General features: G+C 49.0%; 1 protein-coding gene across 1 annotated transcript in view; it reads left to right on the forward strand.

Annotated features, from left to right (window-relative positions):
- Positions 1–17,493, forward strand: part of LOC140425201 (dynein axonemal heavy chain 11-like) — a 755,586-nt gene that overhangs the window by 326,864 nt on the left and 411,229 nt on the right. The window contains 5 exon segments of the mRNA XM_072509215.1: positions 891–1,047; positions 1,283–1,428; positions 1,519–1,635; positions 13,346–13,484; positions 15,067–15,159. Coding sequence (XP_072365316.1) covers positions 891–1,047; positions 1,283–1,428; positions 1,519–1,635; positions 13,346–13,484; positions 15,067–15,159 — 652 coding nt within the window.

The raw sequence follows: 17,493 nt of genomic DNA on the forward strand, positions 1-17,493 counted from the left end.
GCTGACATACCTGCCAGGTCCCGCCATGTGGGACTATGTCTAACCCACGCCAACGGGACTGGCCAAAAACCGGCGGCCGCTCGGCCCATCGGGTCCCGGAGAATTGCCGGGGGGGGGGGGGGCGCTGCCAACGGACCCCGACCGACGTGGTGTGAACCCTGCCTCCGCCCGAAAACAAGCACCGGAGAATACGGCAGCTGGCGGCGGGGCGGGATTCGCGCCGCATCCCGGGCATTCTCCGACCCGGCGGGGGTCGGAGAATCCCACCCATATTGTGTGATAAAGACAGGGGGAGGTTGGGAATGAAGAGTTAAGATTAAGAAAAGTATAAAGAGAAAGACAGTTTATTTACCCCTTTTCTTTTTTTTATATGGTGTTAAGTTCTGAAAGCAATGCTTCTTTGAGGGGAAACTTAGGAAGCAAACATAGGAAGGCAAAGAGAAGTGCCTTAGGGCAGCACGGTAGCATTGTGGATAGGTTTGATTCCCACTTGGGTCACTGTCTGTGCGGAGTCTGCACATCCTCCCCGTGTGTGCGTGGGTTTCCTCCGGTTTCCTCCCACAGTCCAAAGATGTGCAGGTTAGGTGGATTGGCCATGATAAATTGCCCTTAGTGTCCAAAATTGCCCTTAGTGTTGGGTGTGGTTGCTGGGTTATGGGGATAGGGTGCAGGTGTTGACCTTGGGTGGGGTGCTCTTTGCAAGAGCCTGTGCGGGCTCGATGGGCCGAATGGCCTCCTTCTGCACTGTAAATTCTAAGTCAAACATCTTACAAGCACAAAATTAAACATTGTATGTGGAGCTGTTAAAAGCTGATGTAAAAAATGCATCCTTTATTATACTTTTCAAGCTGTTGTTAAAATTAAGTAATTATAATGTTTTCGGTTTGAAGGTGCTATATTACCCTCACACAGTCTCTTCACTTAACCATGAGTGGAGCACCTGCAGGTCCTGCTGGGACAGGCAAAACAGAGACCACTAAAGATCTTGGACGTGCCTTAGGTGTAATGGTGTATGTCTTCAACTGTTCTGAGCAAATGGATTATAAGGTATGTTTGCTAGTGACTAACATCGTGTGTCTAACTCATGTTTATAAAAGAAAATATATGAAGACTACAATACAAAACCAAAATACTATGGATTCTGTGAAATCTGAAATAAAAACAAAGAGTGCTGGAAATACTCAGGTCAGCAGCTGTGCAGAGAAAGAGTTGACATTTCTGTACATCAGCAGAACCTGGTATGCATACTACTGTATATGAATTCAACTTTTGCATTGTCCAGTCCATAGGAAATATCTACAAAGGTTTGGCACAGACTGGTGCTTGGGGCTGCTTTGATGAGTTTAATCGGATCTCCATTGAAGTTTTATCAGTTGTTGCAGTGCAGGTCAAAACAATACAAGATGCCATTAAAAACAAGAAAAAGAGGTGAACTCAAAAGAATAAAAGAATAGTTTTGTTGTCATCATTTAATAATTAACACTAATTTAGACAGTTTATCTTATTTATTGTTTGCAGATTTGTCTTTCTTGGGGAAGAGATTTCTTTGAAACCTGCTATTGGCATATTTATAACAATGAATCCAGGTTATGCTGGTCGAACAGAGCTGCCAGAAAATCTTAAAGCACTTTTCAGGCAAGTGCAATTAGCTCTTTTGAGTACTGCTGGTACAGATATCAACTCTTGAGTACTATGACAAGATCACTGAGATTTCCATTGGAAGTGCCTGACTAATACATTTTAAAAACTGGCCTATAAAAACAGGCCGATAGAGGTCTCGCCCAATGACCGGAGAACTGTCCGGGAATCCCCATGAGTTTGTAGGACAGATCCAACATGCATTTAAATGGCCACGGCCTGGTCTACCCCCCCCCCGATCGAGATTCCTGGTGGCGTAGGTCCTGCCCACCAAGAGCTGCCAGCCAACCTGAGGCTAGCAGCTCCTCATGCCACCAACAGAATCAAGGATGGGGGATGGCTTTCAACAGTTTACATCCCCACCTATGCTGAGTCCCTTATCATAGATCATAGAATTTACAGTGCAGAAGGAAGCCATTCGGCCCATCGAGTGCATCGGCTCTTGGAAAGAGCACCCTACCCAAGGTCAACACCTCCACCCTATCCCCATAACCCAGTAACCCCACCTCCCCCACCCAACACTAAGGGCAATTTTGGACACTAAGGGCAATTTATCATGGCCAATCCACCTAACCTGCACATCTTTGGACTGTGGGAGGAAACCGGAGCACCCGGAGGAAACCCACGCACACACGGGGAGGATGTGCAGACTCCGCACAGACAGTGCCCCAAGCCGGAATCGAACCGGGGATGCTGGAGCTGTGAAGCAATTGTGCTATCCACAATGCTACCGTGCTGCCTTATTTGGTTAGTTAAAAAAGAAACAGTCTTTGAATTAGCCAGCAAGTGGCTAATTCACTGGCTCCAAGTGAGCGCTGTATTGGCTGCAGCTTTCTAGCTATGGAACAACTGGAAATTGAAGTTTCCCTCCTGGGTCAATTGGCAGATCAGGCCTGGGGGAAGCTCCAAGAAAGGACCAAGCACCAAGTGACAGTGGACTACAATATTTGTAAAGTACCCGGGAGGCCGCTGGCAAACCCGTCAAGGTTTGCTGGCAGCCTGCTGAGGCTGAGGAAAACTGCAATGGGTTTAGGGATAACAGGTATTCATTGGCTCTTTAATGAGCCTAATTGGCATCACTTCTACCCTCTGACTTAATCAGTAGAGGTTTTGCTGTGGCTGGATATTGACGTGGGGTCCCTCGCATGATTAAGTGGTCCCAGCCACTATGTTTTTACTGCAGTGGGCTGTGTTCAATCCAGCCCAATATCCTGCGATAGAAATATTGGCAACCAAAACACTAAATGCAGCAAATGAAAGCTGCTTTAACAAAAATAGATATAATCTTTGTGTCCAAAATATAACCTGCTTTTAATGCAAACCATGCTCATTTGGAGGTAATTTTGTCTTCCAGTGATAGTGTATCATAGGTGATATTGGATCAGCCCCTCGTTATACATCACTTCTGATTTCCATTTCACCGGGAGAGCTGTGAAACGGGTAACTGATTCTCTGTTGATCAAAGTGCGAATTATCCCATTTGAACGTTGCTTTTTATGACTCTGAACAGAAGACCTTTCCAGTGCATTAACATTGATAAAAATTATATATTGAGTATTAATTGTTGACGCATTGCATTAGTCACTGGCCTTTCATCTCTCTGATTGGCGGAAGGACCAGCCTCTCTGTATCCTGACTGTAAGGATTTCACATCAGATGAACAGGGATTATGCCTGCTGCAGTTGCACTGCCATTAACTCTACAAATACTGGACTTCCGGTTGCGGCTATGCAGAGCTAAGTCACACGTTCGGCAGCTCCCGCTTGGAACGGACTTTTGGGCTCTTTTCAGGGCCCCCAACGGAATTTTTTTGACATCTCCCGGTGTGGGAAGAAGACTGCAACATTCCCCCGACAGTGTATGGCTTGGACCAGGAGCGGGGGCGACTAAAAAAGTGGTGGTGAACCCAATGAAAGTGTGAGGGAAGAAGAGCAAGATGGCGGCGGGCGGGGACCAGGCAGCGTGGATGCAGTGGGCGCAGGAGCAGCAGGAGGTTATCCAGCGCTGCTTCAGGGAGCTCAAAGCGGATCTGCTGGAGCCGATGAAGGCTTCTATCGATAAGCTGCTGGAGACCCAGACGGCCCAGGAGGTGGCGATCCGTGAGGTCCGACAAAAGATCTCCGATAACGAGGATGAGATCTTGGGCCTAGCGGTAAAGGTGGAGGCGCACAAGGCGCTCCACAAGAAATGGCAGGAACGGTACGAGGAGATGGAGAATCGGTCGAGGCGGAAGAATCTGCAGATCCTTGGCCTCCCGGAGGGGCTGGTGGGGTTGGACGTGGGGGCCTATGTGGTCACAATGTTAAACTCGCTGATGGGAGTGGGGTCCTTCCAGGGGCCCCTGGAGCTGGAAGGGGCCCATAGAGTGCTGGCGAGGAGGTCCAAGGCTAACGAGCTGCCGCAGGCGGTGCTGGTGCGGTTTCATTGGTTCGCTGATCGGGAGTGTGTGCTCAGATGGGCCAAGAAAGAGTGGAGCAGCAGGTGGGAGAACGCGGAGGTTCGAATATATCAGGACTGGACTGTGGAGGTGGCGAAGAAATGGGCCGGGTACAACCGGGCAAAGGCGGTGCTGCACAGGAAGGGGGTGAAGTTTGGCATGCTGCAGCTGGCGCGACTGTGGGTCACCTACAAGGACCGGCACCATTATTTTGAGTCTCCGGAGGAAGCGTGGGCCTTTGTTCAGGCCGAGAAGCTGGACACAAACTGAGAGTCGGGCTGGGTGGTCGGGGGTTGCTGTTGGTGTGTTACATTTTGAGGGGGGTTCTTTGCTCTTGTTTCTTTTTGATTCGGTGTGGGTGGTTAGGGTGGGTTGGGCACTGTTTTGGTTGGGTCTGTCGGGTGGGCTCTTGGAGGGGGTCAAGTAAATGGAGTAGGGGTGGATGGCCAGTAGGGGGGATGGGGCCCTGCGGGGGAGAGGGAGGCCCGAGTCGGGGGTGACCCGAGTCGGGGGTGACCCGAGTCGGGGGTGAGGGGACTGGGCCTGTAAAAGGAGCTGCGCCAGAGGTGGCGGGGCCGGGCAGGTGGAAAGCGCGGGCTTTTTCCCGCGCTGGAGGGGGCGGGGCCGGGGCGGGGAAGCGAGGGTTGTTTCCCGCGCTTGGGATGGAAGGGGGAGGCGGAGAGCCTGCTGATGGGTAATGGAGGAGGAGGGGATGTCCCACAATGGGAGGAGTCGAAGGAGAGGCGGGAGTGGCCGGAGTCAGCAGGAGTCAGCTGACTTGCGTGAGTGCAATGGGGGGAGCAAAGCAGCTAGGAGGGGTCCTAGCTGGGGGGGAACCGGGTTGCTGCTCGTATGGTCAAGGGGCAGCTGGAGCGAGTAGAAGGGGTTGGGACAGGGGTCTGCCGCCGTGGGGAACGGGCCAGGCGTGGGGTGCGGGCGCGTGGCTGGCCGAGGAGGGGTTATGGCTAGTCAGCGGGAGAGGGGGGCGGGCAGCCCCCTGATCCGGCTGATAACCTGGAATGTAGGGACTGAACGGGCCGGTCAAGCGGGCCCGGGTGTTCGCGCACCTGAAGGCGGATGTGGTCATGCTCCAGGAGACACATTTGAAGGTGGCAGGCCAGGTAAGATTGAGGAAGGGGTGGGTAGGTCAGGTGTTTCATTCGGGGCTGGATGCCAAAAATCGGTGGGTGGCGATCTTGGTGGGAAAGAGGGTGTCGTTCGAGGCGTCGAGCATTGTGATAGACAATGGCGGCAGGTATGTAATGGTAAGTGGTAAGCTGCAAGGGGAGAGGGTGGTGTTGGTCAACGTGTACGCCCCGAACTGGGACGATGCGGGTTTTATGCGGCGCATGTTGGGTCGGATCCCGGACTTGGAAGTGGGGGGCCTGATAATGGGAGGGACTGGACCGCTCCAGGTCTAGGACGGGTAGGAAGCCGGCGGCGGCTAAAGTGCGGAGGGGGTTTATGGACCAGGTGGGAGGGGTGGACCCTTGGAAATTTGCAAGGCCGGCGGCTAGGGAATTTTCATTCTTCTCACATGTCCATAAGGCCTATTCCCGGATCGACTTTTTTATTATGAGCAGGGTGCTGATAGCGAGAGTAGAGGATACCGAGTACTCGGCGATAGCCATTTCGGATCACTACCCGCATTGGGTAGACCTAGAGTTGAAGACGGTGGTCAGGGGAGAGCTGATCTCCATTAGGGCCCACAAAAAGAGGAGAGAGCAGAGGGAGAGGCTGGTGGGGGAGATGGTGAGGGTAGACGGGAGGTATGCGGAGGTGCCTGAGGAGGGACTGTTGAGGGAGAGGCGTAGCCTCCAGGCCGAATTCGACCTGGTGACCACCAGGAAGGCGGAGGTGCAGTGGAGGAAGGCCCAGGGGGCGATTTATGAATATGGGGAAAAGGCAAGTCGGATGCTGGCGCATCAGCTTCGGAAGCGGGACGCAGCTAGGGAGATCGGGGGAGTTAAGGATAGGGGAGGGAGTGTGGTGCGGAGTGGGGGTGGCAGCAATGGGGTCTTCAGGGACTTTTATGAGGAACTTTATCAGTCCGAGCCCCCACTGGAGGAGGGAGGGATGGCCGCTTTCTAGACCAATTGAGGTTCCCGAAGGTGGAGGAGGGACTGGTGGCGGGATTAGGGGCCCCGATTGGGCTGGAGGAGCTGGCCAAAGGGATAGGGAGCATGCAGGCGGGGAACGCACCGGGGCCGGACGGTTTACTGGTCAAATTCTACAAAAAATATGTGGACCTGTTGGGGCCGTTGCTGGTTAGGACCTTCAATGAGGCAAGGGAGGTGGTGGGCTTTGCCCCCGACGATGTCCCAGGCACTGATCTCCTTGATCCTGAAGCAGGACAAGGATACCCTGCAGTGTGGGTCTTACAGGCCGATTTTGTTGTTAAATGTAGATGCCAAGGTGCTGGCGAAGGTCTTAGCCACAAGAATTGAAGATTGTGTGCCGCAGATGATCCACGAAGACCAGACAGGGTTCGTGAAGGGGAGGCAGTTGAACGCAAATGTGTGGAGGCTCCTGAACGTTGTTATGATGCCGGCAAGGGAGGTGGAGGTGGAGATAGTGGTGGCGATGGACGTTGAGAAGGCCTTCGATAGGGTAGAGAGTGGGGGCACTTGTGGGAGGTGCTGAAGAGGTTCGGGTTTGGGGAGGGGTTCATCAGGTGGGTTAGGCTGTTGTACGAGGTCCCGATGGCGAGTGTGGCCACGAACAAGAGGAGGTCTGAGTACCTTTGGTTGGGACGAGGCAGGGGTGTCCCCTGTCCCCCCCTGCTCTTTGCACTGGCGATTGAACCCCTGGCTATGGCACTGAGAGAGTCGAGGAACTGGAGGGGGATGGTGTGGGGTGGGGAGGAGCATAGGGTGTCGCTCTATGCGGACGACTTGCTGCTCTATGTGGCGGACCCGGTGGGAGGAATGCCAGAGGAAATGAGGATCCACAGGGAGTTCGGGGATTTCTCGGGGTACAAGCTCAACATGGGGAAGAGCGAGTTATTTGTGGTTCACCCAGGGGACCAGGAGAGGGGGATTGGCGAGCTCCCACTAAAAAGGGCGGAGAGGAGCTTCAGGTATTTAGGGGTCCAGGTGGCCAGGAGCTGGGGGACCCTGCGTAGACTTAATTTCACGAGGCTAGTGGAGCAAATGGAGGAGGACTTCAAGAGGTGGGACGCGTTGCCGCTGTCCCTGGCAGGTAGGATGCAGTCAGTTAAGATGATGGTGCTCCTAAGGTTTTTGTTCCTGTTGCAGTGCCTCCCCATTCTTATCCCGAAGACCTTCTTTAGGCGGGTCAACAGGAGCATAACGGGGCTTGTGTGGGCGCGAGGGACTCCGAGGGTGAGAAGGGTGTTCCTGGAGCGGAGTAGCAATGGGAGGGGCTGGCACTGCCCAACTACTGGGCTGCCAATGTTGTGGTGGTGCGCAAGTGGGTGATGGAGGGGGAGGGGGCTGCATGGAAGAGGCTGGAGGCGGCATCTTGTGATGGTACGAGTCTGGAGGCGCTGGCAACGGCGCCGCTGCCGCTCACTCCAATGAGGTATACCACGAGCCCGGTGGTGGTGGCTACCCTCAAAATCTGGGGGCAGTGGAGGCAGCACAGGGGGGAAGTGGGGGTCTCAGTGTGGACCCCAATACGGGGGAACCACCGGTTTGTCCCAGGGAGAATAGATGGAGGGTTTTCGGGGTGGCACAGGGCAGGGATAAGAAGGTTGGGGGACCTGTTTGTGGATGGGAAATTCGCGAGACTGGGTGAGCTGGAGGAGATGTATGGGCTCCCCCGGGGAACACCTTTAGGTATCTACAGGTAAGGGCGTTTGCCAGGCGGCAAGTGGTGGAATTCCCGCTGCTGCTGCCACGCACGGTACAGGCCAGGGTGCTCTTGGGGGGTGGGTTGGAGAGGGGAAGATCTCGGCAACTTACCAGGTGATGCAGGAGGAGGAGGAGGCCTCGGTGGTGGAGTTGAAAGGTAAGTGGGAGGAGGAGTTGGGGGAGGAGATCGAGGAGGGGACGTGGGCAGATGCCCTTGGGAGGGTGAACTCTTCCTCTTCGTGCGCGAGGCTCAGCCTCATACAGTTTAAGGTGCTGCATAGGGCACCCATGACCGGAACAAGGATGAGCCGGCTTTTTGGGGGTGAGGACGGGTGTGTTAGGTGCTCAGGGAGCCCAGCAAACCACACCCATATGTTCTGGGCATGCCCAGCGCTGGAGGACTTTTAGAAGGGCGTAGCAAGGACGGTGTCGAGGGTGGTAGGATCCAGGGTCAAACCGGGCTGGGGGCCCGCAATATTTGGGGTTGCAGGGGAGCTGGGAGTGCAGGAGGCGAAAGAGGCCGGTATTCTGGCCTTTGCGTCCCTGGTAGCCCGGCGAAGGATTCTTCAGTGGAAGGATGCGAGGTCCCCAAGCGTGGAAGCCTGGATCAGCGACATGGCAGGGTTTATTAAATTGGAGAGGGTGAAATTTGCCTTAAGGGGGTTGGTTTATTTTGTGTTGTATTTAATTCTATTGGGTTCCTTTTTCATTTTGTTGTTGATATTTTGTGAAAACATCAATAAAAATTTTTTTTTTTAAACTACAAATACTGTAGCCCACAGTCCACATGATGCTTGGATCCTCTTGGATCAGCTCCGACTCCCCACCCAGGCCTGACTGTCAGCTGGCCCAGAATGGTAACAGTTCTTCCACAGTTGGAAATCTGCAGAGCAGCCTTCATTTGGAGTTGTAGTTTTCTGCCGACATTAAAATAAGGGTTTGTTTCAATTAATTTGCCATTGGTTTGCCTGTATACATTATGATCCCATGTAAATCTCGCATTTGTGAGCATGACAAATATAGATTTGTGCTAGATCATGGATGGGATTCTCCGAACCCCCCCCGCTGGGTCGGAGAATCGCGCCGTCCCCGCCGGCTGCCGAATTCTCCGTCGCCGGGGATTTGACGGGGACAGGAATCACGCCGCCGGCAGCGGCCCCGCCGGCGATTCTCCGGCCCGCAATGGGCCGAGTGGCTGCCTGTTTTCGACCAGTCCCGCCGGCGTATGTTACGACAAGTACTTACCGGCAGGACCTGGCTCCACGGGCGGCCTCGGGGGGAAGTAGGGGGATCTGGCCCCGGGGGGTACCCCCATGGTGGCCTGGCCCGCGATCGGAGCACACCGATCCGCGGGCGGGCCTGTGCCATGGGGGCACTCTATTCCTCCGCGGCGGCTCGTGTAACAGTCCGTGATGGCCGGCGCAGAGATGAACCCCCCCCCCCTGCGGCAGCACACGCTGACGCTCCCGTGCATGCGCCAACTCGCGACGGCCGGCACCGAAGGGCCCCCACACCTTCGGGGCGGCCCGACGCCGGAGTGATTCACGCCACTCCTTCGCGCCTGAGTTGCTCGCCCTGCCGGTTTCCGAAGAATCCCGCCCCATGTTCTGGCTTCCATGTACTGGTAATTAAAGGTGAACCACACCAGGACAAATTCAGTAATGGGAATTCCTACCGCTAATTTAATAGCCAGGATTTTTAAAAGGGTTCGGTGTCCAGACCAGAGGGAGGTGGTGAGCAATCTGGTGCCGTTGACCTTTATGGTAGATTCCTGTCATGATCCCAACTCCGAGCCCTATTAAATGGGGGTTCCTTGGGGTTGTATCAGCTGCCCACGGGCAGTTAAATTTATTCCGGTGCCTATATCCAGGCGAACATCGTCGGCTCAATGTGGGGGAAATGCGCATTTGTGGGTGTCACAGACCCATAATGGTCGGTAGGCCACAGCTGCGATTACTAGCCATCCCCTAGAGTGTTTGCCCTTCACAGATTGCAGCCAGGCAGCTGTGGTGTTTTTATAAAGTAAACGTGCCTTCACTGGGAGTATCATGGTGGCACAGTGGTTAGCACATCTGCCTCATAACGCAAGGGACCCGGGTTCAATTTCGGCCTTGGCTAACTGTGTGGAGTTTGCACTTTCTCCCAGTGTCTGCGTGGCTTTCCTCTGGGTTCTCTGGTTTCCTCCCACAGTCCAAAGATGTGCAGGTTAGGTGGATTGGCCATGCTAAATTGCCCCTTAGTGTCCAAATAATGTGCAGGTTAGGTGGGGTTATGGGGATACAGGGCTAGGGTAGGGGAATGGGCCTATGTAGGGTGCTCTTTCAGAGGGTTGGTGTAGACTCGATGGGCCGAATGGTCTCCTTCTGCCCTGTAGGAACTCTAAAGATAGAGACTTGTCTCTACCTTTACACAGCAGCCCCCAGATTGGCCAGTGGGGTTAAAGATATCCGGGTACTGGACAGCCTCCCATTGGCCTTCCAGTGTCAGCAGTCCGCCTGCCACAAAAACATTTACTGCAGATTGAATGGCAATGCCACAGAAATTAAGCATTTTGAAACTCACTTTAGCACATAGAATGCTATTATATGTTAATAATGGTTACTTTAGTAGTATGGTTTGGGATTTACCGGCTGCTCACGCCAGTGGTAAATTCTCCTCCCACGCCGGCGTTTCCCAGTGAACAGGGGTACAGTCAGCCCAAAATCCTGTTGACAACGGGCGGAACCGGTAGATACCACTGGCGGGCTGCCTCCCCTACCGAAAAACACGTGGTGGGGTGGGCGGTAAATCCCGCCCATTGTATAGAATTAATTAGGTACGCAACACAAAAACTTGCTATAGAATCAATTAGATACACAACACAAAAACTTGCCATAGAATCAATTAGATACACAACACAAAAACTTGCTATAGAGTCAATTAGATACACAACACAAAAATTGCTATAGAATCAATTAGATACACAACACAAAAACTTGCTATAGAATCAATTAGATACACAACACAAAAACTTGCTATAGAATCAATTAGATACACAACACAAAAACTTGCTATAGAATCAATTAGATACACAACACAACTTGCTATAGAATCAATTAGATACACAACACAAAAACTTGCTATAGAGTCAATTAGATACACAACACAAAAACTTGCTATAGAATCAATTAGATACACAACACAAAAACTTGCTATAGAATCAATTAGATACACAACACAAAAACTTGCTATAGAATCAATTAGATACACAACACAAAAACTTGCTATAGAATCAATTAGATACACAACACAACTTGCTATAGAATCAATTAGATACACAACACAAAAACTTGCTATAGAGTCAATTAGATACACAACACAAAAACTTGCTATAGAATCAATTAGATACACAACACAAAAACTTGCTATAGAATCAATTAGATACACAACACAACTTGCTATAGAGTCAATTAGATACACAACACAAAAACTTGCTATAGAATCAATTAGATACACAACACAAAAACTTGCCATAGAATCAATTAGATACACAACACAAAAACTTGCTATAGAGTCAATTAGATACACAACACAAAAATTGCTATAGAATCAATTAGATACACAACACAAAAACTTGCTATAGAATCAATTAGATACACAACACAAAAACTTGCTATAGAATCAATTAGATACACAACACAAAAACTTGCTATAGAATCAATTAGATACACAACACAACTTGCTATAGAATCAATTAGATACACAACACAAAAACTTGCTATAGAGTCAATTAGATACACAACACAAAAACTTGCTATAGAATCAATTAGATACACAACACAAAAACTTGCTATAGAATCAATTAGATACACAACACAAAAACTTGCTATAGAATCAATTAGATACACAACACAAAAACTTGCTATAGAATCAATTAGATACACAACACAAAAACTTGCTATAGAATCAATTAGATACACAACACAAAAACTTGCTATAGAATCAATTAGATACACAACACAAAAACTTGCTATAGAATCAATTAGATACACAACACAACTTGCTATAGAATCAATTAGATACACAACACAAAAACTTGCTATAGAGTCAATTAGATACACAACACAAAAACTTGCTATAGAATCAATTAGATACACAACACAAAAACTTGCTATAGAGTCAATTAGATACACAACACAAAAACTTGCTATAGAATCAATTAGATACACAACACAAAAACTTGCTATAGAATCAATTAGATACACAACACAAAAACTTGCTATAGAATCAATTAGATACACAACACAAAAACTTGCTATAGAATCAATTAGATACACAACACAAAAACTTGCTAGTCGGCCCAACTTCTCTTTGTTGGTGTTTATACCCAACATGGGTCTCCTCCCATTCTATCTGTCTCATCTCAGTTTTTCAGCATATCTTTGTATTCCTTTTATCTCATATACTCGTCTAGCTTCCTTCTGATAAAAACTTAAGCTGTTTGCGTTGACCATTTGCTGTGGCAGCGGGTTACGCATTCTATCCACTTTCGGAGTTATTTCTCCATATTCCCCTGGAAGTGTTTCATGTATTTATCGCTCTAATTTCAGATTGACTCACAATTGGAAATATTGGGCGGGTTTCTCTGGTCCCCCAGCCGCGTGTTTCTCGATGGTGCACCGTTCGCTGGGTGATAGGATTCCTCCTTCCCACTGCTTGTCAATGGGAATTCCCACTGAAGCACCCCGCACCACCGAGAAACCCGTGGGTGAGGGTTTGCTGTCAGGGAAAAGAGAATCCCAGCAGTCGGAGAATTCTGGCAATTCTCTCTTTACCTACTCTGTCAAACCCTTCCATAATGGTAAAGATCTCAATCAGCACATCCTAATTCTTATATTTTCCAGGGAAGAAAAACCCCATCAGTTGTTGCAAATAATATGTCAGGTCTGATACCACTGTTGCAAAAATAAGAAATTCAACTTTCTCCAGTGATTCTGTGTCCTTTTTATACAAAGTGCATCAAATCCATTAATTCATTATATTTAGAACACTATGGGTGGATCTTCCGGGTATTCATGCTGGCTGGATCTTCCGGTCCTGCCGATGGCATATCCCTGCGGTGGGTTTCCCGGCGGCATGGTGTGGATTCAATGGGACATCCCATTGAGAGCGCCAGGAGCAGAAGAACCTGCTACCGGCCAATGGCAGACCACTGAAAATCACGCCGCAGGGAGGCCAGAGAATCTCGTCCACTGTATATCTAACAAGTGTGGAGTTGATACTGTATTGAAATAAAGTACATAACATAAAGTAAACATGCAGCAACTGAGTAAATGACTCATGTATAAATGGCTTACTGAGATAGTGCATGGATATGTTTGCAATATATGTACAAATTCCATGGTTCCAGTAGAGTGTTCGTGTGTACAGTGGACTTGCAATTAACATTGTCTTGTGTATCTTGCTTCTTTTTTAGGCCTTGTGCTATGGTCGTCCCTGATATTGAACTGATTTGCGAGATTATGCTGGTTGCTGAAGGGTTTTTAGATGCCAAATTGCTGGCCAGGAAGTTCATCACTTTGTATAGTCTTTGTAAAGAGCTGCTTTCAAAACAGGTTTCTGCAAAAAATTCTTTGGCTGATACTGTTTTTCACAATCATTGTTTGCTTACAAAATCTGAAATTCAATATTTTGTGTGAAAACGCTCTGAATTTGACATGGCACGCATGTTAGAAAATCATCTGCAATGTATGCCAGAGTTTCCGATCTGTTCCAGTTGATGAGGTATCCTGCCGACGTTAGAGAGTCTGAAAATTACTTCTTTATCGTACCACGTTTTAATGTGAAACCATATACATCTGATGCATATTTATGTCAGGAATCTTTCATCCAAAGTGTAACAAATCTCATAAAAGGGGCTTTGCCGCACTTCTGAAATTACGATGGCAGTGTGAGAATATGTCTGATGCAAGTTTTGACTTAAGTCTGTACGTATTAATAGTGGTGTATCCTGGCAGCAGCTATTGTAGGTTAAATCAAGATAATTTAAAGGTCAACTGACACCGTATCGTGTTTTGAAACAATTGATTTATTTAAAATAAGTGCGTGACCAGAGGTCGTCACATTTGTTTTCTGTATAACATCGCCCAGAATAATGAAAAAGAGTGAGAAAATGTCATGGCAACTGCATGCTTTCATTGCCCACAATGAAGCTGTCGGTACTCATGATGTCATGTATTATAAACAGGAAATTAGATGAAGATTAAAAATTCCAAAAAGGGAAAAGATTTCCATTAGTACTAACCGCCCACCATCCTGATAATTATATAGAACTAAAATGTCAGCCTTGTCAGCAAGCATTTAAAACCAGAATTCCAGCAACAAAAGACCTCAGTCTGGCAGTGTTATTTGCTATGTCCCTGAAGTATGCTTTGGTATTTTAGGTATAAACTAATCATCAGTGGAAAAAGACTGCATGAATTGTAGAGACAAATAATTGCCAGTGGTGTGGAAAAGCATAAGATATCCCAGTAAGACTACATTGCTGTTTTAACTTTGAGAGAACAATACCGTCTCCCTTGAGAAATTCCTTTTTGGGTTTCCAGAGAATTATAGAATAATGTGACATCAAGCTCATCTTCAGTATGCATTTTTAAAAAAAAAATATTGTGATGGGCAATGAGTGATACAATACATTGGAACCTTTGTTTTCCTTTTGCTGTATCCTCGTAGTGTTGAAGTCCATGATTTGTCCATATTGTGAGGACCAAATTGCAGCCCTGCTATCAGAGCAATTTGCTCGGGTGATTTCCAGTTGAGGGAGAGAGAGTTCAGAGTACATTATATCCTTGGAACATGAACGCTTCAGCTCTTGCCCTTCAACCACAAATTCACCAGTTTAATATGGCACTCGCTTGCTTTCGTGCATGTGAATTCCCTGGACTCTCAGTTGGTCATTTCAGGAAATTCTGTGTAACACTGAGGTGTTCAGTCTCAGACAGGTGAGGGAGGGGTTGGCAGTGGAAGCTGGCACAGTGAGACATGCTTCACTGCTGGACAAAAATCAAAGTTTACCACTTCTTTATTTTTCGCTTTTTGTTTGCTGCAGTGTGGTTTAGAAATGCACAACAATCACAAAGAAAAAAGACAATTTGTTGCTGTTGCTTGCTCATAAGATTCACTTTGTTTCCTGTTAAGGATCATTACGACTGGGGTCTTCGTGCAGTCAAATCTGTTTTAGTTGTTGCTGGTTCCCTGAAGAGAGGCGACAAGAATAGACCAGAAGATCAGGTAATTCAAAAATTAATAAATCATGCAACCTCCTTCAGCCTATTTTAAATCCTAAATCAGCCAACAAGTTCAGATAAATTGCAATCTTATTGGGCTGGCAGGCTTTTGTGATTTATAGTTCATGTGCTGTGATTTGGAAACAAACAATTTAGTAGTTAAGTTATTCAAGCATAAAGGTTACCGATATTACTCTAATATTAACCCAAAGTTAAATATTTCATTTAAAACACAGTCTTGTACAAAAAAAGTAAACACTTCACATATACTTGCTCCATTTTATCTTGCCATCCATTTCTCTACTGTTCCCTCCTTGTCCTATGTTTATTCACAATTTAATTGGCATTCATAATCCAACTGATAGACTTGGCCTACGTAATTTAACTTTGTTTGTCTAATTGTTACACACAAAATTTGTACTTTACCTCAAATGTACTGCTACCTTCTATCCAAGGTCAACCGGCCAAAAAGGTTTAAAGGTCATTTTCTTTAATTGAAAACAAGATTCCATACGCTGTGTCCGAAAATAAAATGCTGCTGCCACATCAGCTTCTCGCATGAATGAGGCTGAACAGGCATGAGCAAGTAATTCTGCAGAGGTGCTCAAATCTTTATGCAACTTCACATACTGAAAGAAACTTACTCCAGTGGAAAATTGTTCTTTATTTTTCAAACGCCCATGATATTTAAATAAAACAAGTAGCCTGGAGTGTTACACCAGCAGAACTACAGTCGGGCAGGGTTAATGTCAGTTGTAAGGTTATGGCCCTGACCTTAGCTGATACAGGTTATGGTCACCTGAATAATTTTTGGGGCTCTCTGGCTTCCACGGGAGGATATTCCTAGAAAGCGAGACCAGGACTTCCGGGTGCGGCTATGCGGAGCTGAGCCGCACGATTCGGCAGTTCCCGCTACCACGGACTTTCGGGCTCGCTAGAAGAGCCCCAACGGAACTTTTTTTGATACTAACTCGTGGGGAAGGTAAGAGGGAGGTCCCCCTCCAACTTTTATGAAACGGACTCGAAGCGTAACGGCCACAAAAGTGGCACTGGAGCAACGGGAAAAACCGGGGAAAAAAGACAAAATGGCGGCGGCCAGAGACAAAGTGGAGCTGCAGGAGTTTATCAAGCACTGCTTCGTGGAGCAGCGCGAGGAGATGCGTAAGGAAATGCTGGCGCCTATGCTTTCGGCAATCGAAGGACTAGGGATCACCCAGAAGGCCCGCGCGGTTCAGATCTAGGAGGTACAAAAAAGAGTTGGTCAGAACGAGGACGAGATCTCGGGCCTGGTGGTGAGAGTGGAGCAGAACGAGGCGCTACACAGGAGGTGGGCGGGAAGACTCAAAGACCTGGAGAACAGGTCGAGGAGAAAGAATCTGCGGATCCTGGGTCTCCCTGAAGGAGCGGAGGGGGCTGATGCCGGGGCATACACGATGCTCGGGGCGATGATGGGCACGAAGGCCCCTTCGAGGCCGCTGGAGTTGGACGGGGCACACCGGGTGCTGGCGAGGAGGCCCCGGGCAAATGAGCCGCCAAGGGCGATGGTGGTGAGGTTCCACCGGTTCACGGACAGAGAGTGGGTCCTGAAATGGGCCAAGAAGGAGCGGAGCAGTAAGTGGGACAATGCAGAGATCCGAATATACCCGGACTGGAGCACGGAGGTTGCAAAGTGGAGAGCGGGTTTCAACCGGGCCAAAGCGGTGTTGCACCGGAAAGAAGTGAAATTTGGAATGCTGCAGCCAGTGCGACTGTGGGTCACATACAAGGGCCAACACTACTATTTTGAAACGCCTGAAGAGACGTGGACATTTATACAAACCGAAAAGTTGGACTCGGGTAACTGAGGGTTTGTGAGGGTGGGGGGGATATTTGAGGTTTGATGTGTGATGGCTGTTGTATATAGGGGGTCAATCATAATCACGCGCAGGAAATGTTACATGGGCTGGGGAAGAAAGACAAGGCTGCGACAGGAGCTGCGCCAGAGGGGGCGGGGGGACTGGAGGGTGAGGGAGGCGTGGACACGGGACTGGCCCAGAAAAGGAGATGGCCAGTCGGCAGGGGGTGGGGGGGTTGGGGGGGGGGGGGGAGTGAGAGCCCCTCCAATCCGGCTGATAACGTGGAACGTGAGGGGCCTGAATGGGCCGGTGAAGAGGGCTCGAGTGCTCGCGCACTTAAAGGGACTGAAGGCAGACGTGGTCATGCTCCAAGAGGCACACCTGAAGGTGGCGGACCAGGTCAGGTTAAGAAAGGGATGGGTAGGACAGATATTCCACTCGGGACTGGACGTGAAGAACAGAGGGGTGGCAATATTGGTGGGAGAACGGGTGTTATTTGAGGC

Source organism: Scyliorhinus torazame, chromosome 6 (assembly GCF_047496885.1).
Source record: "Scyliorhinus torazame isolate Kashiwa2021f chromosome 6, sScyTor2.1, whole genome shotgun sequence".
Taxonomy (NCBI): Eukaryota; Metazoa; Chordata; class Chondrichthyes; order Carcharhiniformes; family Scyliorhinidae; genus Scyliorhinus; species Scyliorhinus torazame.